The following is a 24169-nucleotide window of genomic DNA, read 5'->3' on the forward strand; positions in this document are numbered from 1 at the left end:
GGGCTGTTAACCAATGGAAGCATGGAGGGTCTCTCTACCAGTGATGACAAAGCTGGTATTCGCAAGCAGGTAGGGAATAGGAGCATATGTCCAGCGACACCTCCAACTGGGATTTGTGTAAGCCCAACTCTTCAGCCCCAAGGGGAGAGCTGCTCCTGCCGGCACTGGTTAGCTGGTGCCTGGCACATTGCACGCTTTCCCCAAGTAGAGAAAAGGAGGGAGATAAGATGCGGCAGTGAGCAGAGCAGGGCTGACTGGGTAGATGGTCAATCATTTGGGTGCAGAATTTTTTAATCTCTTACTCATTTTTATTTTAGTCCAGATACTTACGCCCTTTGTGTGTCTACTTTTAGAAAGTAACTTTTGTGGGCCCTAGAATGGACTGCCCTTCCTTTAGGTGCGTTTGAGTAAGACATGTGTTTTAATTTAAAAGGAAATGGTTCCCACCCAGCTGTGCTTTCCAGGCGAGATACATGGCCAGCGGCATTTGGGGCTGGGGGTAATTAATGTCACCAACTTTGGTGGATGTGCGCCATGGATTCTTCTGGACCAAATGGTCTTCCTGGCAAACACCCATCGAGAAACATTGCTTCCAAATGCATAATTGTTTATGATTCCCCAGCATGTTCTGTCAAAGAAAGGGATGGAAGATGGAATTCTTTGCTCCATTTACAGTAATTGTGGTGAGGTCGAACAGAGGTTGGTTAGGAAGTGTGCCTGTGTGTGTGCTGGCTCAAGCAGAGATCCCTTCCCTGTCCCCCTCCACTTCAGCAGGTGTCGTAAGCAGATGGACCAATGACAGCCTGTACATGCAGCCGAATGAGATGGTACAATCCTGAGCTGGCAGACTGGAGCGTGCCACTTCAGACTCCAAGAGGGGGGAGCAGGATGCTGTTGTTAAATATTCTTCTCTCTTTCTTCTTAATGATCCTATTAGTAAAAGAATTAGCACACCAGGGGAAGAGATTCTAGCACAAGGCGCTCCTTGCGGTCTTACTTTTCTACTCGGCAAAGAGTTGGATTTCTTTTCTTATGTAGGGGGTGGGGATTCAAAAATGTGGGCATCCCGTCTGCACGATGGAGTGGCCTCCCCATCTCCACCTCATTCTTCTCCAGCATGCACAGACCAAGACCAGGACTCCTTCCACACCTGCAATTAGCTAGAAATGGAATTCCAACAGAGGGCTGTCAAGCTGCAAGCCTGCAAGGGCACATTTCATGCAGGGGGGCCCCAAGAGAGAAATACCCTGATTGATTGATTGATTGATTGATTGATTCATTGATTCATTGATTGATTGTACTTATATACTGCCCCATAGCCAAAGCTCTCTGGGCGGTTTACAGTAACTAAGCTATCTTGCAAGCTATCTGTTCAGATCTCTGGCAATAGCTTGTCAGAAGCCCCCAACAGAAAACCTTGCAACTAGGGATGGGTGGGAATGTCAGTTCAGTTCACATTTCAAGCAGAATTTATCAAATTTGCAATTTCCGAAACAATATGAGAACCGAAATACAGCCGGCCTTCGAAATTCGCATTCATTTGAATTTTGGGATGCAGTTCACCAACTAAACATTTACAAAAATGCATATATTAGGGGAAAGTGTCCATAAAAATGAATACATGAGTGAAAATAACATGCAAAAAGACATGAAATGATGAGAAATGGCTTGCAAACATGTGTACGTTTTGTCAGAACTGACTATGAAAATATGTTTATTTGGAGAAATTCGCGCTAAAATGGTGAATTTTCATGAGGATTTTTTTTTTTTGAAAAATGAGAAACCGAGAGAACCGAAACTGACAGATCTTTCCAAGCCTATCTGCAACTGACGTTGCACTCAGCATTTAACATGCCCCCATAGAACCCAGCAATGCCTTTCTCGGGGCCAAGGTCCTACAATGTTTACTCAGAGATGTAAGTCCAATGCAGAAGAGGCCAGTTCCCAATGATATGGAGAAGTAGCCTGTTTGCAACTCCTCCTCCTCTAATGCCGCTGTGTGAGTGATGCTGTTGCTGATGGAGAACCCCTGGAAGAGCCCCGCTGAATTGCCCTTTCTGTTATTTTTCACTTCACAACGGATTGCAGGTTTCCTCCCTCCCATAATTTTGTTTCTTTTCATTTTTATACAGAGAAATAGAATTATTTCATTCTGTAAAAATGAAGAGAACAAAATAATGGGAAGAACGCAGTTGTTAAAGCCTTCACTCCCCATCAAAGCAAAAACTGGCACTGGGACATTGGCCAGTAGTGCTACCCCCCAAAAAACAACAACAACAGAGGTCAGCAACAGCAAGCAGTAAAACACATGCAGGGCCTGCAAATGGGAGGCTTTCCATTAAAAGCACTGAATCCTTTTGAAGCCTTCATCGCGCTTTATCTCCCCCCTGACTATTTGCACCCCCACAGGAATTCCAAGCACTTGGACCCATGAAAAGTGGGGGTAAGAATGGGGCACTGTCTGTATCATTTCCCCCTCTCCTGTGGGGGGGGTGAGGGTCTACATTTGCCTCTGGAAAACGTAAGTCCTGCCTAGTCCAGCATCCATGAAGATGTTGATCCAGTGTGTTGCGGCTGTGAAAAAGGCAAAATCCATGTCAGGGACCATTTGGAAAGGGATTGAAAATAAAACTGCCCATCCAATAATGCCTTTCTACAAATCTATGGTGCAACCACACTTAGAATACTGTGTCCGGTTCTGGTCACCTCAGCTCAAAAAGGGTTTTGTAGAGCTGGAAAAGGTTCAGAAAAGTGAAGTGATCGAGGGGATGGAGCAGCTTCCCTTTGTGGATATGGTTGCAACATTTGGGGCAAGTAAGGGAGAAGCATGACAGAGCAGCACAAAATTATGCATTATGCAGATTATAGAGAAAATGGGCAAAGGGAATTTCCCTTTTTTCCTGACGAAGCTGTAGGACAGGAGATCTGGGGCAGAGAAAAAGGAGGACTTTTCCACACAGAGCAAAGTTAAACTATGGGATTCATAGCCACAGAGGTAGCAATAGCCACCAATTTGGGACAGTTTTAAATGGGGAAAAGAGAAATTAATGGATGATGCAGCTCTCAATGGCTGCCAGTCATGATGTCTGTGTGCTGCCTTCAGGATCAGAGCTGCCTCTCTGAATGCTAGTTCCGGAGAGCACAAGTGGGAAGAGTGCTGTTGCGCTTCCTATAAGGGGCATCTGATTGGCCACCATGAGAAGACGATGTTGCACTAGGCAGGCTCTCTTTGGCCTGATCCAGCAGCCAGGCTCTTCTTATGTAGCAAATACATTTTTCTGTGGTCAGTGTGGTAAGGTGGCCCGCTCCAGTAAATAACAAACAGGGCTCCCAGCATGACATCAGATGTACACTCTCGTCTAAACAAGATGGTGGAAAGAAGCTGGATGTAAAGCAAGCATTGTCCCAAATGTCATACATCTCATGGAAATGTCTGGCAGAAAGAAAAGGAGGGTGTGATTCATCTCCTGGAGAAATTTGGTTCTCATCCTGGACCTTAATTAACCCAAAGGGTCTTAAATTTTGGAGAAAATAGCAGGAAGAATGTAAAAATAAGTGAAGTATGTTTGATTATTATTGAGGATGAAGCTGGACAGGAAACTCAGGCACTCAGCTGTAACCCCCAAGGAACAATTACAACGCAGCTTACACATTTTCCCATCACTGTGGAGGAAATAATGAAGTTCAACTTTCTTTGACAGCTGCCCTTTCCAACCAAGGTGCTAATGACGTATCATTTCTCAAGCCTATTAGGATGGCTTTCCAAAATAACATTTTGAATAAGTTCTTTTTAAAAAGGCGAAGGAAAATAAAATGAAAGTCGTGAGAAATAATCTGAGCAAAATGCTCACGGTGGAAACAACCACCAGACAATCCAATGGGAAGTTTTCCTGTGTAAATATTCTTGAAATGAATTGCACATCAGCTCAGTAAGGTTAAGATCCCTGAAGATCCCAGAATGTCCAGGGTGAGCTTTGGCTTTCTTTGGTCTTAAACTGCGCGTTGCTTTTATGCTGTTTTTTTTCTGTAAATGGAATTCATCTCTGCATACTGAAGGTAAATGGTCAAGACAATATGGGGCAAGGCCTACTGAATTTTGCCAGTGATGATTAAATATGCTGGGCTGTTGCTCACATTCTTCATGCTCCAAGTTCACTGAGGGATGGCTGCCATTTGTAGTATCATGCAACTTTGGAAACAAAGAAACAGAAAAAGGAAAGCAAAAAGTCTGGTTTTAATCTCATCTGAGCAGCGATGAATGTGGAGCGGTATATGTTTCACATTAAACACAGCTGGCCATGTAAATATTTTTCATTCCTGGAGTTGAAAATGAAATGCAAACATTTACAATACAGAGGCATCAGGTTCCCAGAACTTGGACTGAGATGCTTCTGAATCAAAAGAGGAGGCCTGGGACATCACAGACCCTAAGAAGTTGGAGAGAGTTTTTTCCTGAATCATCTCCAGGAAGGCCTGAGAGCCTAAGAGAAGCACCCTGCTAGAGAAGGGCAAGGGTCCACCTGGCCCAGCACTCTGCTTTGTAACAGTGGGCAATCAGATGGCCCCAGTGGGAGGTCCAGAAGAAGGACACGGAAGCAATCACCTTCATCTACTGTGCACTCCCGAGCATATCATATTCAGAGCAAGACAGCCTCTGAACATTGGGCTGCATCCAACATTCTCTGTCCGCTAGTGCAAGAGCTCTTCCGCTAGCAGACAGGTGGCTTATATGTTGCGCAGTAGAGGAATCCAACACAACTGCTGCGCTAGCAGAAATGTTGCACAAAGTTACCAGAAACCTGCTTATGCATTCTCTTGTGCAACAATGCTCTGCTGGCGAGAAACATTTTGCCAGTGGAACAAGTACATTGCTAAGTGACTTAGCAGTACATTGGTTGCAACTCATGGAGTTTCTGCTTAAGTATCATAGCTAGTAACTGTTCATTGATATCTCCTCCTCCATGATTGCATCTAATCCCCTTCTAAAACCATCTAAACTGGTGGCCAATACTCCATCTTGTGGCAATGAGTTCCATATATTAACTATGAACTGTCTGAAGAAGGGCTTTCTTTTGTGTCCCTAACCTACTCCCACAGCTGGTATAGCACAGTGGGGAGTAGAGCCTGGCTGGGAGTCCAGAGTCATAGAATCATAGAATAGTAGAGTTGGAAGGGGCCTATAAGGCCATCGAGTCCAACCCCCTGCTCAATGCAGGAATCCAAATCAAAGCATTCCCGACAGATGGCTGTCCAGTTCAGAGTCTGTGAGTTCAAATCCCCACTCCTGTCTCCTGGGTGTCAAGGGCCAGCTAAAGATCACCCTCACAGGGAGTGGCTCAGGGGTTATGTGCCCTGCCACCTGTGCAGCCGTGGGCAAGCTGCATAGTCCCAAGGAGCCCAGTTGCCCCCCAGCTGGCAGTTGCGGACAAGGAAGGGGCTGACTTGTGCAGCTGTGGCAAGCTGAGCAGGTCCTAGCAGCTGGGGAGGACTAGCCTCAGAGGGAGGCAATGGGAAACCCCCTCTGAATACTGCTTATCATGAAATCCCTATTCATAGGGTCGCCATAAGTCGGGATTGACTTGAAGGCACTCCATTTTCAATCTACTCCCAATCAATGTAATTGAATGATTCTTCATTCTAATATTATGAGAGGAGAGGGGTTGGGGGAAATCCTCTTTCTTGAATGAAGAGAATTAAGACTCTTCCATAGCTTAGCTATGACATCACACTGATCTCAGAGCCAGCAGGAGACATACCAGAACACAAAGGCCTCAGACACGGAGCACTTGCCCTTTGAGTGAGGATTGTTCTCCTCCAGGGTTGCAAGAACCCTAATTCAATTGCAGACAAGGTCACAGCAAGTAGCCAGTGGAGGAGGCATAACCATTGCTGAATAGAGGGGAACTAATACTTCACGCAGTTTGGAAACTATACTTCTGTTAATGCAGCCTAAAATAGCATTAGTCTTTTTTGCAGCCACATCACATTCATATTCAGCTTGTGATCAACAACAATCCCAAGATCCTTCTTGCATGTAGTATTGCATAGCCAAGTATCCCCCATCTTATAACTGTGCATTTGGTTTCTTTTTCCCAGGTGTAGAACTTTGCACTTATCCCTGTTAAATTTCATTCTGTTGTTTTCAGCCCAATGCTCCAGCCTATCAAGATCACTTTGAACTCTGTTTCTGTACTCCAGAGTATTAGCTATCCCTCCCAATTTTCTATCATCTGGAAATTCAATCATCATTCCCTGCACCTCCTCATCCAAGTCATTAATAAAAATGTTGATGAGCACCGGGCCCAGGACTGCGCTGTGCAGTACCCCGTTCATTACCTCCCCCAGAAGACCCAAGAAGACTTTGGCCTTCTTCTGTTCTTAAAAGCAGAATAAATTATTCCATGTCATTTTAAAAGTGCAGAAAAAATAGGCATATAATATAAATTATATAAACTTGCCAAATTTGCATTATATATACAAGTTGCAGGATTCATCTTTTCTGACACAAGAGTGCAAGAAGCCTTGTAAGTAAATTGTCATTCCTCCATAAACAGCATGGGATAAGCAGTTTGATACAGGGCCAGTGTCAGGGGTTGGCATTTGGGGTTAGCACTCAGGGCTGGCACCTGCCAAGGTTCGCATCCCAGTATGGGGACCACTAGGACTTCTTGAAACATGGCGCGAGTGGTGCCCAAAGGAGCAGCATTCTCTGCTTCCCTTGGTGTCCTCCCTCTGGCAGTTGTGCAGCTTGGGCCATGAGAGGCAGGCAGGGCTTTGAAGGGGCCGCCACCGAGGGCATCTTGGCCAAGGGCCCCGCCAGATCTCAAGCTGGCAATAGATTGAACTAGACGTGCTGATTTGTGGGGCGGAAATTAAACCTCTCCTAGCTCCATTTGCCTGATTTATTTTGTGCCTTCCTATGTAGTGAAGGATTTAGCTCTCATTATCTATCCAGGGCTGTGTCTGAGGTTTAAGAGGGATGCTTGTCGTTCCTCTGTTTTAGCTTTCCTGCTGGATGGGCTCTCTGTTGCTCTTGGAGCACAGAGCGGCAACATTTGCCAGCTCCTTGCTAAGTCTGAGATGCCAATTTTTGCAAGAAATAACAGCCTCATTCCCTATGGTGAAGACCCTAGACCCAGGAAACAAAAAGCAAAAAAACCCTCACATGCAGAGTAAAATCCTGGGCTCAAAGTATTTTCATGAAATGTATTTATTTTATTTTATCCTGCCCTTCCTTCAAGGAGCATAGGTGGCAGGAATGGTACTCCCTCCCACGTTTTATCCTCAAAGCTTCCCTGCAGGTCAAGTTAGACAGAGAGAAAAACAGAAGCCGAAGGAGCTTCATGTCTCAGGGATCTCCTGCATCCTAGTGCAACACACACACACACACACAGAGCCATCGTTGTCTCTCACTTCCGCAGTTCTTCATCGCCATCCTGCTGCTGCCTCCTTCTCCTCCTTCATCCACGTCCTTGCCCTCCAGCTCCTTTTCTCCCTCCACTCCATTCTTCACCACCACCATCCATTTTCCAAACTTTTTTCTCTCTCCACTCCATCCCTATCTCTCTCTCCACCTCCTCCCTCATTGCCTCCTACCCACCCACAGAGCACAAGGGAAGAGCGTTGCTGTGCAGAAGCCCAGTTTGATGCATGTCATCTTCATCCATTAATCAGAAGACTTCCAAGCTCTGTTAGTTGCCTAGAGCAAAGCGTTTCCATTAGCCACACCTGGAAGGGAAACAGGTTCATCTGCCAATCAGTTGCAAAATCTGTCTGAAGTAGATTTTTAAAAAAGCTCTTGAGCTGATTCCACCAGTAAAAAGAGGTTTGACTAGCGTCGTGTGCCCCAGTTTTCAGAAAGCAGAAGAGGAGATGCTGTGGAGCCAGCAGAGCAGGGAGTGTGTCTCTATACCCTCAGTCTCTTTGCAACCAGAAAGACTTACCGGGTCCACTTTCGTGGTCCATCTGTTAGTCCCCACACTGCAGGGAATTAAGTGGTGCTATGAGACTGCAGCTTGCCTATTTGCCTCCGGCCATCCAATGAGTTTGCGGCTGGGATGAGATTTGAACAATTAACTTCTTGGCTCCCATTAGGGATGGAAGGATCTGTGCATTTCACTTCTCTCAGTTACTCCTTTTTTCTCATCTTAAATTCAGTTTTCTATATTTCTGCAGCAATTTGCAATTTAAAAAAGACATGAAAATTCTTCAGCATTTGAGTGCAAATTTCTCCTAAGAAACGCCTTTTTGTCTGTAGGTTTGACTAATGTACACATTTTTGCAAGCAATTTCTCCTAATATAATGCAGTTTGTATGCTATTTTCATTAATGTATTATGCAGCCATGAGAGTGGCTGTATACTATAGCCAGCATGGATTTTTCGCATTCCACAATGCTAAATTGAAAATACCCCCAAGCCATTCTGATGCTTTCCATAAGCTCATTACAAAACAAAATGTTACAAAACTTATAGTCCTGAACTCAGAAATGCTTGCTTAACAACCCTCTAAATTTTCATGGCGATACACAAAACACTCATAGAGAATTGAGAGTTCAAAGTGTAAAAAGAGAGAGAGAAAAGACCCCTTTTGGACTTTTTTCTGTCAGAGTTCTCATAATTTGTTGAAATTAATTAAAAATCAGCCATGTTCACAGAGTACCTGTAATCCTATTACTGATTTTGCCCCATACTCTGACCTTCATCTTCTGCAGCTTAAAAGTTAAAAAAATGCCTGGCTGATTTTTAATTAATTTAAGAAATTTAGCATTGAAGTCAATGATAAGCCTGGGCATGCTCAATAAGAACCAACTGTCAGTGTTCTAAAAACCAGACTCACAGCTGCTTGGCTTGGCTTGGCTAATCAGGGGGCCACACGTAGGCCAGTCCTTTATTTCACTTTAGGCAGTCATGGCTTCCCCAAAAAAGCCTGGGAAGTGTAGTTTGTGAAGGAGACTCCTATTCCCGTGAAACACAGCTCCAGTAGCCAGAGTGGTTGAACAGTCAGCCCCTCTTCTGGGGATTGTAGCTCTGTGAAGGGGAGTCTCCTAGCAACTCTCAGCACCTGTCACAAACTGCATTTCCCAGGATTCTTTGGGGGAAGCCATGACTGTCTAAAGTGGAATAAAGGTTGTGTGTGGATGTGGCCAGTAACAGCTTTGGTTTAAATTTGGGTGGGAGGCTACATGTGCCTGCTGTAGAATTAAAAGGTGGGGGGAAAGCTGAAAAACAATACTGTTCACAGTGTTTTTCTTTGGAAAGGAAAGGAGCTTCCCCTCTGCCCTTGTGCCCACACACCCAATCTCCTCCCCCTCCCCTCCCCTTCTTGCCCCTCCCCAGGTCAGTTTCACCTATCCTAAGCATGTTTGCACAGGAGTAAATCCCATTGAACTGAAAAAGCATGCAAATAATCAAACCTGTCCTCCCCTTCTCCTCCCTCCTATCCCCTCCCTCTTGCCCCTTCCCCCTCCTCTGCCGTCCCTCTCTCCTCCCCCTCCCGCATGGTCAGTTTTACCTATCCTAGGCATGATTGCACAGAAGTAAATACCCTTTGAACTCAATAAGCGTGCCAATGATCAGACATGCTTTCCCCTCCTTCTCCACTCCTTTCCTCCTCCCTTCTTCCTCCCCTCCCCTCTTCCTTCTTCCTCCTTCCCTGCCGTCTCCAGCCCTCCCTCCAACCGTCTTCTCCTCCTCCACCACCCCATGGTCAGTTTTCTCTATCCTAAGCATGATTGCAGGAGAGTAAATCCCACTGAACTCAGTAAGCATGCAAATGAGCAATCCATTCTCAGCAAACTTGCACAGGATCCCATTTCTTACCTCCCGGATTAAAGCAGAGAAATTCACTACTAGGCAGAAAACTTCACGGTTTAAGAATGTACCTATAGCCAACAGATATTTCTATCCAACTTTAAAAAGCAGGGAAATAGGGCAGCTATAGTGAATGCAACAGGGGAGCAGGAGACCTGATCTCCTCTCTGAGATATTGTACTACCCTACACATTTGTCAAAATGCAAATACAATTTGGGTTGGTCTTTCACAGTCCAATCCACTTGCTGTGTAGCTTGGAAGAATTTGGTAACGTGCCTCTGAGCATATGGTGAGTGGTGGCAACACCTGCAATCAGCCTAAATAACAGAAACAAGCCATGTGCTGTACTAATCTTGTTTTAGCAAGGAGAAAGCAACAATATTAAGACAGTTGATATAATTCAGATAGTCACTTTAAATATGTTTGATTTACTTTGCAATTTTAGTGAACTTTCCTATAGTAAATAATTTTCTTTTGCTTCTGTTTCTGTGAATTTGTGAAGCACAGCAACACTGTGCAGCACTAAAAAACCCTCCAAAAACAGTAGTAGAATAATGGCACTGACTATTTTGCAGAATAGTTTCCAATGGACATGACAAGTGTCTCAGTTTGCATAAGATGAAACAGTGGGAGGTGAAATATATTCTAGCAAAATTCTAGGTGTGCTCTATGTTTTTAATTCACCATGCCCACCTTTCCTTAAGTGGAGTAGTTTAAGCATAGCAGGCTGAAAACATGCATCTTGGGCAGGCTAAGTTTGTTTTTTCCAACAGCTAGAGTCATTTCTTAAGTAGCAACATATTGTAATCAGTCTGATTTTACATTAAACTGCAGTTTCAGATTCAACTGTTAATGCCCCCAAAATTGAAATAGAACTTAACCTCCAGTTTGAAACATAAAAGGCTATCTTCACCATCATTATGACATTGATCAATAAAAAGGCTTTGAAATTAATAAAAATAAATTTGACACAGATTTATAGGATGAATAATGAGAGAAATATAATTTTCTAGGATAGATTCTCTGTAGAAACAGTAGTAACACAGGAAATAAGCAAAGTAAGAAGAACACCAACAAATATACAAAAATGTAATTCTCCATCTTTGGAGATGACAGGTATTGCCACCACTCACCATATGGTCAGAGGCACATGTTACCAAATGGATTGGACTGTGAAAGACAAGTCCAAATGGTGTTTGCATTTTGACAAATTTGTAGGGCAGTACAATATGTCAGAGAGGAGGTCAGGTCTCCTGCTCCCCTGGTGCATTCCCTATAGTGCCCAATTTTCTTGCTTTTTAAAGTTGGATAGAAATATCTGTGGGCTATAGGTACGTTCCTAAACCGCAAGGTTTTTTTGCCTATTAGTGAAGTCATTTTTACGCACACTTTCCCCTAATGTACAGATATTTATAAACATTGTTTGGAGAACTGAATTGCAACATTTGGATATGTGTGAATTTTGGAGTATGTCTGTGTTTCAGTTCTTGTTTTGAAAAGTGTGAATTTGGTATAGTTGACTTTAAATGTAAACTGAATAGAATTTCTCCCCCATCCTTAACTCCCATATCCTTAGCTGTTATGTTACATCAGCCTTCCCCAACCTGGTGCCCTCCAGATGTTTTGGGCTATAACTCCCATCTTCCCCAGCACCATATGGTCATGCTGGCTGCAGCTGATTTGCAGCAACCCAAGTTGCAGTTGCGGAGTTGCAGCAGCCCAAAACATCTGGAGGGCACCAGGTTGGGGAAGGCTATGTTACATTGTCTCTTGGATGAGTGGGCATGAGCTGTGATTTTTGAGTGGAGATGAAAAGGCACTCTGCCCATGGTTAGAGTGACTCTATAACTATTTCTATAACCTGACTGATACAGCCTGGCTATTGATGTAACACCCTGTGTTTCTTCTTCATTCCTTTTAGATTATTAAGGAGCCTCCTCCGCCCCCTATGGAAGACAGCGAGGTAAGAGCCTTTCCTCGCTTTTGCAGCTCTTCATTATGCCTTCCGGGTTGCTGCTTTTGGTTTTGCTTTGTGTCTTTGCCCCCTCCCCACAAACAAACACACCACCCCCATCAGCTGCTTTGTAAAGGCTGTGTACACGTTACCGGCTTAAAACATAGCGAGGCCATTGTTTCTCAGTTTGCATCAAAGCTGGTTTGGGGGAAAATGCATCAAAATGCAACATTTCATAAAAACCACAGGATAGGTACAGGATGGCTATTGACTGTGGCTACCATGCTATGGCTATCATGTTAGGAGCTCAAAATACCTTTTCCCAAGTGTTTAGTTGCTATTGAAGAAGATCCATTTGGTGAGGAAATTACTTGTATGGGGAAGTAATGGTGTACACCATAGGGATGGATTCCTTTCCTTTTAAAGGTTTTGTTTTAAGTGTGATCCCCTGGTGGTTGTTAAGATCCAGTTCCTTTGTCCTCCTGTATCTTTTCATTTTTTCGATCTCCTCCCATATTATAATTAAACTAAATAAATAATAAATAATAATCACTATTTATTCATGCATCTCCACTGGTATCAATCTTTATTCTGAACCCTGTAATGATCGCCGTTTACATTCTTTTTCATGTGCACTGCAGAGCAAACAGATTAAGGCAGATAATCAAGTCAGTGTCTTCCCTCCTGCTGCTTACAATCAACACCTCATTCCCCCCTGCTGCTTTCTGTCTGTCAATTACAATCTACACTTCACTGACATCAGTGAAAGGAAATACACACTTGAAGAGCTCACATAGAAAGTAGATGGCTGAAAGTATCACTCACACTATCGATTATTTCAAAGCGAATTTAAAGAAAAAGAATTGAAAAAAGAAGAATGAATCAGAAACCAGGCGTGGAGAGTTGCTACTTCAAACTTCTCTCCACAACGATAGAGAATATCGGAAATAATCATTAACCTGATGCCAAATCCAATTATTGCAGAAATGGAGCCCATCACTAGTATACCACTTTTCAAACCAGCAGTGGGAGCACACTGGATGCAGAGTAAACAGAAGCGTGCACACAGCATTAGACTGAAGGCACACAAATTGTTTTAAAGGTTGGCTCTTCCTTCAATCAGGTGCATGAAAATATTACACTGGCCAGGATGCTCGTTCATGTTACAAACACTCCAGATTGCTACTCAGATGAACAGGGAGTCTGGAGAGCCAGATAGTATCCCTATAGACCACAGCAACATCCCCTCCTCCCCAGCCCTCAAGCCTTCCCTGGTACTGAACCAAGTACCCCGGCTGGACGGGCACAATTGGGTGCGGCTACCCCCACCCTGCTGCCCCACCCAGGACTTGGTTATATGCACCAGGTCAGCATCTTCATCCTCAAATCAGGGATGAGATTTTACTGTGGGCCAATCTAGTGTTGTCAAGCAGCTCCCAGAGACCTGAGGAAAAGCTGGCACAGCCCCCGTCCAAACCTTTGGCTGGAAAAAGGATCTGAACACAGCCTAGGCTGTAACTGTTTGTGCCATGGTCCAGACTTCAGCTGTCTGGATCAAGTTCCCCTCAACTGGCTTACCCTTGATCTGACGCCATATCTCTTCTTACCTGAGACCACTGGCATTGGGCTCCCTCCTGCCCCCCCCCAGAGCAGTCCAGAGCAGTAGGGCCCAGCCTCTAGCCAGTCTGTAATTGGCTAGTGCTCATCTTGCCCACTTAACAAGACAAAAGCAGATGACGCAGTCTTGGAAGGTCTGTGGAATTCAGTGGCATAGATGTAACTTAGCAAAAATGGTGATTATTATACCTTCGTTAAGAGAAGCTTGCTTAAAACTAAACCAGTCTTCTACATGCTAGAAAAACCGAACTCCTGGAAGCTGCTGCTGTTCCGCCATCTGAATGCAATCAATGCTGTCCTGGGTAGACTGATTTGGTGAAAGGCTATAGCTCAGAGTAGAAACTCACTCCCTGTTCTGCAAGTTCCGGTGCATCGCCACCTCTTTCTTCTGAAAACGGGCACATGATGCTAGTCAAACCCTGCCCCTTTTTACTGTAAAACCTGATGAGATCTGCTTGAGTGCGTTTTTTTTACAAATTCAGCTTCAAAGAGAATTTGCAACTGATCGGCAAATCAACCCATTCCCCCTCCAGGTGTGGCTAATGGGGTGTTGGGGTAGGCGAACTGTGTGGTCACAGCCTAAGTGTAAGAATACGTGCTTTGCACAAAGAAGGTTCCAGGTTCAATCCCAAGCAAGACTGAGGCTGAGAGCACACACTAGTCGCCTGCCCCAAAGCCCAAAAAATCTAGAGGTTGGCAAAGGTTGCTTGTGGAACTTTAGGCTAGGTGGGCCCTTATAACGGATGTAATATGCGTTGTATGTGGGGCTGCCTTTGAAGTTGGTTTGGAAACTGCAGCTGGTGTAGAATTCAGTGGCCGGGTTGTTGACCAGGGTAAGTTGGCCTGAACATATAACACCAATTCTGGCATGACTGCACTGGCTACCAATTAGTTTCCAGGCTCAATTCAAAGTGCTGGTTTTGACCTATAAAGCCTGACATGGCTTAGGACCCAGATACCTCAAGGATTTTCTCCCCATATGAACCAACCAGGACCTTGCAATCATCATCAGAGACCCTTCTCTGTGTGCCCTCTCCATGGGAGATTTGGAGGATGATGAGCATGAGCATGGACTTTGTTAGTGGTGGCCCCCAGCCTATGGAATGCTCTCCCCAGGGTGGCACGCCTGGAGCCATCTTTATCTATCTTTAGGCGACAGGCAACCTTCCTTTTTACCCAGGCTTTTGGCTCTTAATGTGTGGTGCTTCAGCTATTCCTGGCCTTTGTCACTGGGGCAGGACCAGTAGACTTCTCCTTCAGATTCCCATTTGCATCTGATGTTTTTTTAGTTTTTTGTTGGTAGATTGTGTTTGTTTTTAATGTATGGATGTGTTTTTAGGTCTGTTGACTGTGTTTGTTTTTATCTATTTTTGGGGGGGCCCTTCAGGGAGAAAAGTCATTAACAAAGATTGTTAATAAATGCAAGCTTTTCCGGAAAGGGGAAATTTTATTAATAGAATAAAATAATATGGAATATACGTGTTAACTGTTGAAGACTGTCCCAGAGAGGAAGGGGTTATAGAGCGGGTAGGAAAGGAGTTAGCAGAAAACCAAAGACAGCTGCTGCGTGGTTAGGCTTTGGCAGGGGGAAAGCGGAGGGGGGGGGAATTGTGGAAGCTGGAAAACTGGAGAGAGAGAGAGAGAGAGAGAGAGAGAGAGAGAGAGAGAGAGAGAGAGATGGGGTGGAGCAAGTTATACCTGCCCTTCCATATGATCTATCCAAAAACATGTGAAGGGGGGGGAGTGAGAGTCCTCACCAGCAGGGAACATCTCCAAAACGGCAGAAAGAGCAGACACTTGCTGGCTGTGGCATGGCGTTACTGGTTGAGGATTGCTGGATGAGAGATTGTAATGCAGCAATGGGTATCCAAAGATGGGAGTATCAGGGGTCACAGTGTCTCTCGCCCAGAGCTTGGAAAAGTTACTTTTTTTGAACTACAACTCCCATCAGCCCAATCCAGTGGCCATGCTGGCTGGGGCTGATGGGAGCTGTAGTTTAAAAAAGTAACTTTTCCAAGCTCTGCTCTCGCCAAGATTGTTCTCACTGAGTTCAGGGGTCTGAGAACATTTATAGTGTCAGGAAGACAAAAGACTGTGTAGTGACCAGAAGGGAAGGATGATTGCCTGAGTCTTTCAGCACGAGACATGCTTGGCGCTAGGTTGGCGCACTTCAGTACTAACTGGAAGGTCACACAAGACTTCAGGGTTCTCAAGAGCCAACTGATAGGTGGTACAGTGGTGCCTTGATTGAACTAGGAAGCATAGGAGATTTGGCTTCAAGCCAAGGACTGGGACACTCTCCATTCGAATAGATGAAGCCTTCCAGACCTGTAAAATGTATTCTGTCCTGACTTGTTAGCCCTTGCCAGCCAACCTTTTCAGACCAAATGGAGGCAAGGAGGCGACACAGAGGTGAGCTGGGGCAACAGGGTCTTTCTCCCTCCTGTAATTGATCATAAAAGGCCAAAGAAATGTGAAACTTCAGTCGGCCTTTGTTCCTTCACATTCCATGTATTCCGCTATAACAGCCTTCTCCAACCTGGTGCCCACCATCTGTTTTGGAGTACAACTTCCAGCACAGCTTTATGATGCTGTGGCTGATGTTGCCCAAAACAGATGGAGGGCACCAGGTTGGAGAAGGCTGACCTGCAACAATGGGGGTGGTTGTTATGTGATGTTTCAAAAGCAGCTACTATCATTTAAAAAAAACACCCCGAGTTCTATTAAAAGCATACTGGCAGATTAAAATGATCTGGAAGGAAATGCAGTGCTGCACATCAAATGTGTTTGAGGTACGCGTCTCTAATTTGTTTAATTGTTTCCAGGGTGAGAAACAAAATATAGTAAATGTCAGACATAAAAAATAATAATTTTAAATGATATAAAAGGGTTGGGAAAGACAACATAGTATGTGCCAGCAGGGAAATCTCCCTGGCAATAGCGTTCTGTTGCCAGGGCACCACCACTGAGAGGGCCACCTGCCTCATCTCAAATGGCACCTGGTGGAAGGTCTCCCAGGAAGATCTTAACAGAGAGGCAAGCTGGTGTGGAGTCAGCAACCTGGCAGCTATATTTTTCACTAATGGTAGTTTCTGGACAGTCTTCAAGGGTAGCCCCATGTACAACACATTGCACCAATATAATCTGGAGGCTAACAGAGCAGGGATCACTGTGGCCAGAAGAGATCCTGACTATTGCAGTAGCCTCAGCCGCTTGAATGGTACGTGACTGCTGTACCATGGAGGACCCAAGGCAAGCCTGATCTTCCACAGGGAGTGCAGCTCCCTTTAGGACAGGTTTGACATCACCTTCCTGGGCAGACAAACCACTCACCAACTGCACCTGCCTCTTCTCTGACCAGGCTTCAGCTTGTGGGTTTCCCTGAGCCTGCAATTGCATCTAGGCACCCATCCAATACCTCACCTGAGCCTAAATGACCCCAACATGGCAAAAAACGCTCACTTAACAACACTCCCCTACTGAATGTTAATTTTAAAAACATTGGGCTTTTTTTTAATTAAAGGAAAAATACCTCAGTAAAATATGAGGAGTCTTTGAAAATTCACAGGAGTTAATACCAAAGATCATTTCAGATCCCCAGATAATTATACTCCTGTTTTGTACGGAATGGAATCTTGAAATAGTTTTGTTTATGGATTAGACTGGATTCATTACCAAATACTTCTCACTTTGCCACCAAAAGTATGACTTAACTGGGATCTGTTTAACCCCAATATCAGATTAGCAACCTGCTTTTTACACACGTAGGACGGTTAAGGCCAGGAAATCCTGCACGGTCTTGTGCTTTGGCTGCCGTCCATTTGCATTGCAAAGCTGTTGGTATAGCTTTTATCAGTGTTTATTACTCTTTTCCAGATTGTTTCCTTTCTCTCTCTCTCTCTCTCTCTCTCCCTTCCTGAAAGATCTCATTGGCAGATATGTTAAGGTAAACTTGAGGGCAAGTGGCTGAGCTCAGTGCAGCAGGAGATGTGTTACTATCCAGGATGCCTCCTAATGTGGGCAGGACTGCCCTCTTTGCACAGCCTCCCTCCTCCTCCCCCTCTCCCAGTAACCTGCCTTGGCTAACTCTGTTGTTGTGGGAAGGACAATGGAGGAGCCTTCCTGCAGAGTCAGGGACTTCAAGGGAAGGGAAGGGTGTGTGACTTGCATGGGAACCAAGAGTTATTGGGAACAGATGAGAAGCAGGTTCTGTGCCTGAAAGGTGAAGATTTAATGAGCAAATTAGATCACTGAGGTAGGACAATTAAGCCAGAGGCAACTGAACTCTTAAAGATTTCATGTCTGCACACAGCAGGCCCATCCATACCTCCTTTTAATCTGCAATCTAAGCCCCTTGTGTTTCCATTAATTCACCAGCATCCATATGATGTTCCCCGCCATTTCGGACTTTTTCGTACTTAAATCCGCATTTCTCCTACCCTGCTATAAACCGATACAGCTCATTCCGGTACTGACCCTGGGCACTTCCTTCTCACTTCTGTAGCTGTATTGCATTGCTCATTGTTTTCCCATGTTTTTTTTTAATCTATATTTTGCGATCAAATGTAAAACCAATTATTTAGGCAAATACAGTCATTTTTCTTTTTAAAAGCTATTTTGCTATATTTTGCCAACAATTGAAAGATTGTCAATTCCTTGAAAACACGGAATGCACCTCTTTCCATCACTACAAATTGTATTAATAACTTTTAAGTACAATGTATTGTGCTCTATGTAGCAGCCCATGGGAGGGTTTTGAGTAAAAAACCTTTTTGATGTTGTTTTTGCTTGAGCGTTTTGCGCTCAATCAAAAAATCAGTTATTTACAAATGCATGTTTTTGCGTTTTCATACAAATGTACATTTTGATATAAGATGACTTGCAGATTTTCAAGGCTTAGGAATGGTGATTATTTTGCTTCCACTTGGGGGTGGGTACTGTTAACTTTGCCGTTTTGCACATCAATTTAATGTTTTTCTTTTTATGTCTTTTAACAAAGGGTCAATTAACTTCTGGTGTGCAAACACTTTCTTTCTAGGTCCTCCTTCCCTTTCCTTGGAGGTAACAATTTTCTGCAGCCCATTGTCAGAGTCGGATGGAAAATGTCCACTCCGATTTCTGAGCAGGCTCTCAGTCCTCTTCCTCAAATCATTCTTGCAGACCGTCTCTCAGCTGTCTGACCTTTTATCTTTAATTCTGTACTCAAGTTCTGGATCTTTTTTCTAAAACAAAAACACTTTGGGAAGGGAAGGATGTGGGTCATGTGGCCCACAGAAGTAATAAGTATCTCTGTAACCCAAGATGAGAGGAGGTAGAATTTGAACTGGGGTTTGAAAAGAGCTCGTCTTCTCAAAGATTCTGAGGCAGTCAAGAGAGCAAGGAGCGTGAAAGGGGAAAAAGTCTCTTAAGGTGTTTAATGGTCTTAGCGTGCTTGTTTGTGTGTAAGCTGAAGCCAAACCATGATTTAGCATAAACAAGAAAATAGACAGGTTCCCAGAGAGGAGATCACAGCCACCTTGCTTCTCCCAGTTGTTTTGCTGCTGCACCAAGCTAACTTTTCCTGACTGCTGTTTTGGTTCTTGACCTCTACTTGATTTAAATCAGAATGCAGTTTTCCTCCCCATCAAGTGAATGCAGCCTGTCCCCTTCAAAGATAGGGAAGTGGTGGTGGTGTATTTATCAATATATGAGGTGCCCTTGGCCCCGGTTCGGAAACTCCAGCAGGTGCAAAATGCAGTGGCCAGATTGCTGATGGGACCATGTAACACCACTTTTAAACATCTGCACTGGCTGCCCATCCACTACCGAGCCAGGTTCAAGGTCCTTGTATTAATTTACAAAGCCCTGAACAACTTCGGTCCAGAGTACCTTAGGGACCACCTGAACCCTTATGTCTCAGCTCAATCATTGAGATCATCTGAAGGAGAGGCATTGGTCGTCTCCTGAGTTGGCCAGGCTCATTTAACATCAACACAAAATCGAGCCTTCCGTGTCATCGGCCCAGTTCTCTGGAATGCCTTGCCGACAGAGATTCAGCAGGCACCTTATGTTTTAACCTTTACGCACCTGCCGAGAACCTTTCTGTTCTGCCAGGTTTATTAAGAAGATAATGTTTTTGCAACAGCCAATAGTGTAGTGACACATTCAGAAGTGCAGGGTCCCTTCATGATAGTCAAAGCCATGCCCACTCCCCCTCTTTTTTGCTGCTGGGTTGAGAATATCTTTGTTAACACCTTCTCCCACAACAACAGATGTCCCTAAGAGCCAATAGGCATGAAAGGGGATAGTGGTAGTTGCTGAGAAGAGTCTTCTCAATGGCTGATTCACGCCCTTTCACTCTGATTGGCTCCAATCTGCAGGAAAGAACAAGGGAACATGGTAGAAGACTCTACTCAGTGGCCCTTTTGTGCTGATTGGCTTGTAGGATGATGGAGACATAGGGGCCCTGCTGAGACCCTGCTCCCAAAAAAGTAAGGGGTCTAAGACACTTTGAGACCCCAGACGACTACACCACTGGCAACAGACGACCTTTGTTTTTATTGTATTTTTAATGTTTTTATTCTATGGATATTGTTTTTTAATGTGTTGTAAACTGCTTTGATGTTTTTAACAAAATAGTAGTATATAAATATTTTTATAAATAAATATATAAGTATTACGGCTGTGCCTTTGCTACAATTTACACCAGGACTTGGTAGCTTTAGTTGCACCATTGCTGATAACCAGGACTACTTTTTCAATTGCAAGGAAAGACTGAGTAACAGAAAGTTTCAGCCAGTCAGCTAATTTTTTTTATAGCGGCATCAAAACATAAACAAATAAAGTAGCATCAGGCTCTTACTTTGCTTTTAATTGTTGGTTTGCAACACATTCTTTGGCAGTCAGGGGTTAGTTAAAGAGAAGCACCCTGCTCGTCAAATGAATTGCACATGTTGCAAGGAATGGCTTCCTTCTGTCCTGGGCAGAGTTGAGTGTGTTGCCCATAGCGAGCTGGAGTTCTTCACTGTTTTAAACTGTCCTCTTGCACCATGCAGCTGGTTCAGAGGAATTATTTGTTTGCACTGCAGTAATGGAACAAAAATAGAAAAATTACCATACTACCACCCACGTCAGAAAACCCCAAACTGAGAGATACAAGATAGCTATTGTAATAATTATCTTTTATTGGAACAGCTTCTGTTGGAAAGAAGCAGCACTTATTTAAAAAAAAGGATTTCCAGTCCCTTGATGCCAAATTTGAATCTTGAGAACAAATGTCATCTTTTCAAGCATTTCCAGGCAGCCAGGCCTTGGCTTTTGAGTTCTGCTAGGGGTGACTAGCCTGTGGCCCTCTTGAAGTTGCTGGACTACTCATCATCGCTGATCATTGGCTGGGACTGATGGAATCTCAGAACATGTGGAGGGCCACACATTAGCCACTCCTGGGTTACTCATTATGCCTCAAATAGAATTTGGAACAATAAAATATGTTTTTCTTCTTACCAAAGGCTGCATGTAGTCCATGTAACCCAGAGGCTCCCTACACGAAACCTGACACTTGCACTTAGCACCTGAGAATCTTCATTTGCATATTACAGAAATATCCTGCATCTAGCCTTAGGGCAAAACATTAAAACTGGGAAAACATGTGAGTGAAGATTCAGAATCTAGAAGTCCCTAGAATAGATATAACTATCTACAATAGTTCGGTAAAATTGAAGCAGTGGTAGGGTGACTGATAGCGAAAAGAAGGGATTGCAGCTAACCAAACTTTTCCTAATCTTGTTTCATTCCAAGCTGGGATGCTTTTTCCATGGCTTCTGAATGGCTCTTGGAAGAAAAAGTGTTCTGTGTTCTGATGTTTATTTATTTATTTATTTGATTATTTTATTTATATCCTGCCCTTCCTCCCAGCAGGAGCCCAGGGTGGCAAACAAACGCACTAAAAACTCTTTGAAACATCATAAAACAGACTTTAAAATACATTAAAACACAACATCGTTAAAAACATTTTTTAAAAAAGTGTTGAAGACATCTTTTAAACAAGGTTAAAAGCATTGTTTTTTTTTATTAAAAAAAAGGTTTAAAAACATATTAAAAAGCAATTCCAACACAGACGCAGACTGGGATAAGGTCTCAACTTAAAAGACTTGTTGAAAGAGGAAGGTCTTCAATAGGTGCCGAAAAGATAAGAGAGATGGCGCCTGTCTAAGGGGAGGGAATTCCACAGGGTAGGTGCCGCCACACTAAAGATCCGTTTCCTATGTTGTGCAGAACGGACCTCCTGATAAGATGGTATCTGCAAGAGGCCCTCATCTGTAGAGCGCAGTGATCAACTGGATATATAAGGGATAAGATGGTCTTTCAGGTATCCTGGTCCCAAGCTATGTAGGGCTTTGTACACCAAAACTAGAACCTTGAACTTGACCAGGTAGCAAATGGGCAGCCAGTGCAGTTCTTTCAGCAGAGGGGTGACATGTTGGCGATACCCTTCCCCAGTGAGCAGTCTTGCCACCGCATTTTGCACCAGCTGCAGCTTCTGGACCAACCTCAAGGGCAGCCCCACATAGAGCACATTACAGTAATCCAGCCTGGAGGTTACCAGTGCATGGACAACAGTGGTCAGGCTACCCTGACCAGAAACGGCCCCAGCCGTCTTACCAGACAAAGCTGGTAAAAGGCACTCCTAGCCATGGAGGTCACCTGAGCCTCTAGCAACAAAGATGGATCCAGGAGCACCCCCAGACTACGGAACTGCTCTTTCAGAGAGAGTCCAACCCCATCCAAAGCAGGCAACTGACCAGTTATCCAAACTCAGGAACCACCAACCCACAGCGCCTCCGTCTTGCTAGGATTCAGACTCAGTTTATTGGCCCTCATCCAGCCCACCACCGAGTCCAGGCAGCAGTCCAGGGTTTGCACAGCCTCTCCCGATTCAGATATTATGGAGAAATAGAGCTGGGTATCGTCAATGTACTGCTGACACCTCGGCCCAAGTCTTCTGATGACCGCTCCCAAAGGCTTCATATAGATGTTAAACAGCATGGAGGACAAGATGGTACCCTGCGGCACCCCACAGCACAACTGCCAGAGGACTGAGAGACAATCACCCAATGCTATTCTCTCAAAACAACCTTGGAGATAGGATCAGAACCACTGTAAAACAGTACCTCTGATACCCATCTCACCAAGTCGACCCAGAAGGATACCATGGTCAATGGTATCAAAAGCCGCTGAGAGATCAAGTAAGAGTAACAGGGTTGCACTCCCCCTGTCCTTCTCCCGATAAAGGTCATCCATCAGGGCAGGGCCGGCTCCAGGAATGCCGGGGCCCTTGGGCATCAGCTTGCTCTGGGCCCTGGCGTGTATGTGTGTGTGCACGTGCGCACGCATGCACGTGGCCCCCCACGCCCCCCACCTACCTGTCTGCTGTCTTTTACCATTGCCCTTAACGAAGATGGCGGCCGCGGTTTCCCTAAAGGGATGACGCCTCCGCCACCTTTGTTGATGACAGGCGTGCGTGCTACGCGTGCGCATCTCTGCCATCAACTAAGATGGCGGCAGGGGCTTCAGTACCTTAGGGAAACCATGGCCGCCATCTTCGTTAAGGGCAATGGTAAAAGACAGCAGACAGATAGTGGGGGGCGTAGGGGGGCACGGATCGCAGAAGGGGAGTGGAGGGGTGGCTGAGGGGCTCCCTATAGCTCCAGGGGTCGTCAGGCCAGTGCCCCACCTGGCCGCCCTTTAGAACCTGCCCTGCATCATGGCATGCAAGGCCGATTCAGTCCCATAGCCAGGCCTGAACCCAGACTGGGATGGGTCAAGATAATCTGTTTCATCCAAGAGTATTTGCAGTTGCTGCGCCACATCCCTCTCAATCACCTTCCCTAAGAAGGGGGCATTTGCAACCAGTCGGTAGTTGTCGCATACCAATGGGTCCAGGGTGGGCTTTTTCAGGAGTGGGTGAATCACCGCCTCTTTCAAGGTGGCTGGAACCACTCCCTCTCGCAATGATGTGTTGACCACACCCTGGATCCACTTGGTCAGACCCCCTCGGCAAGCTTTAATAAGCCAAGAAGGGCAAGGGTCGAGAGGACACATTGCTGGCCGCATCATCCCAAGCACCTTGTCCACGTCATCGGGCCGCATCAACTGATGATACTCCTTCAGGAACAGATGGTTCCAGACTTTGTAATATGAGACTTATATGCATTTCCAAGGGATTTTTTGTTTTGGTGATGGTAGATCTCTTGCTGCAAAAACTGTTTTATATCTTTTATTTTTAAAACTAGAGCTAAAACATATTATTTTAAAGAAATCGAGATTAAAACTGATTAATACTCAGTTTCTAGTACCCTTAGATGAACTTTCCTGCAAGTTATCCCTGTGTTTTGCTTTCTCTGGTTTAAGTGGCTATTATTTATTTATTATTAATTCATTCATTTATTAGATTTATAGCCTCCCCTTCCTCCCAGTTGAAGCCCAGAGCAGCAGCATTGGAGAAGCCATGTAAAACTGTTGTTCATGTGAGCTGTTTTAGCCACCATTCCTCAAGGTTCACCTCTTTCTCGACATTCAGCTCTCTATGTAGAAGGTCTCTAGAAGCTAAATCCTCTGCATCCCCCACCATCAACCCCCTCAGAGATTCTGTGCTGGGACCCACAGAACTTTTATCAAGATATGAGTACTGGCACCTCATTTCCCCCCCCCCATAGATAGATATCGATATACACTGCTACCTCTTATTTTGGGGTGAAACAGCTGCTGCCCAATGACAGTTGCACTGAAATTCCAGATTTCTCAGCTG

General features: G+C 44.7%; 1 protein-coding gene across 1 annotated transcript in view; it reads left to right on the forward strand.

Moving 5' to 3' along the window:
• The window catches only part of ANTXR1 (ANTXR cell adhesion molecule 1), a 206328-nt gene that overhangs the window by 140944 nt on the left and 41215 nt on the right, over positions 1 to 24169 (forward strand). The window contains exon 14 of the mRNA XM_061592451.1: positions 11734 to 11775. Within this exon, the coding sequence (XP_061448435.1) occupies positions 11734 to 11775 (42 nt within the window). The remainder of the gene's footprint in view (positions 1 to 11733; positions 11776 to 24169) is intronic.

Source organism: Rhineura floridana, chromosome 12, assembly GCF_030035675.1.
Source record: "Rhineura floridana isolate rRhiFlo1 chromosome 12, rRhiFlo1.hap2, whole genome shotgun sequence".
NCBI lineage: Eukaryota > Metazoa > Chordata > Lepidosauria > Squamata > Rhineuridae > Rhineura > Rhineura floridana.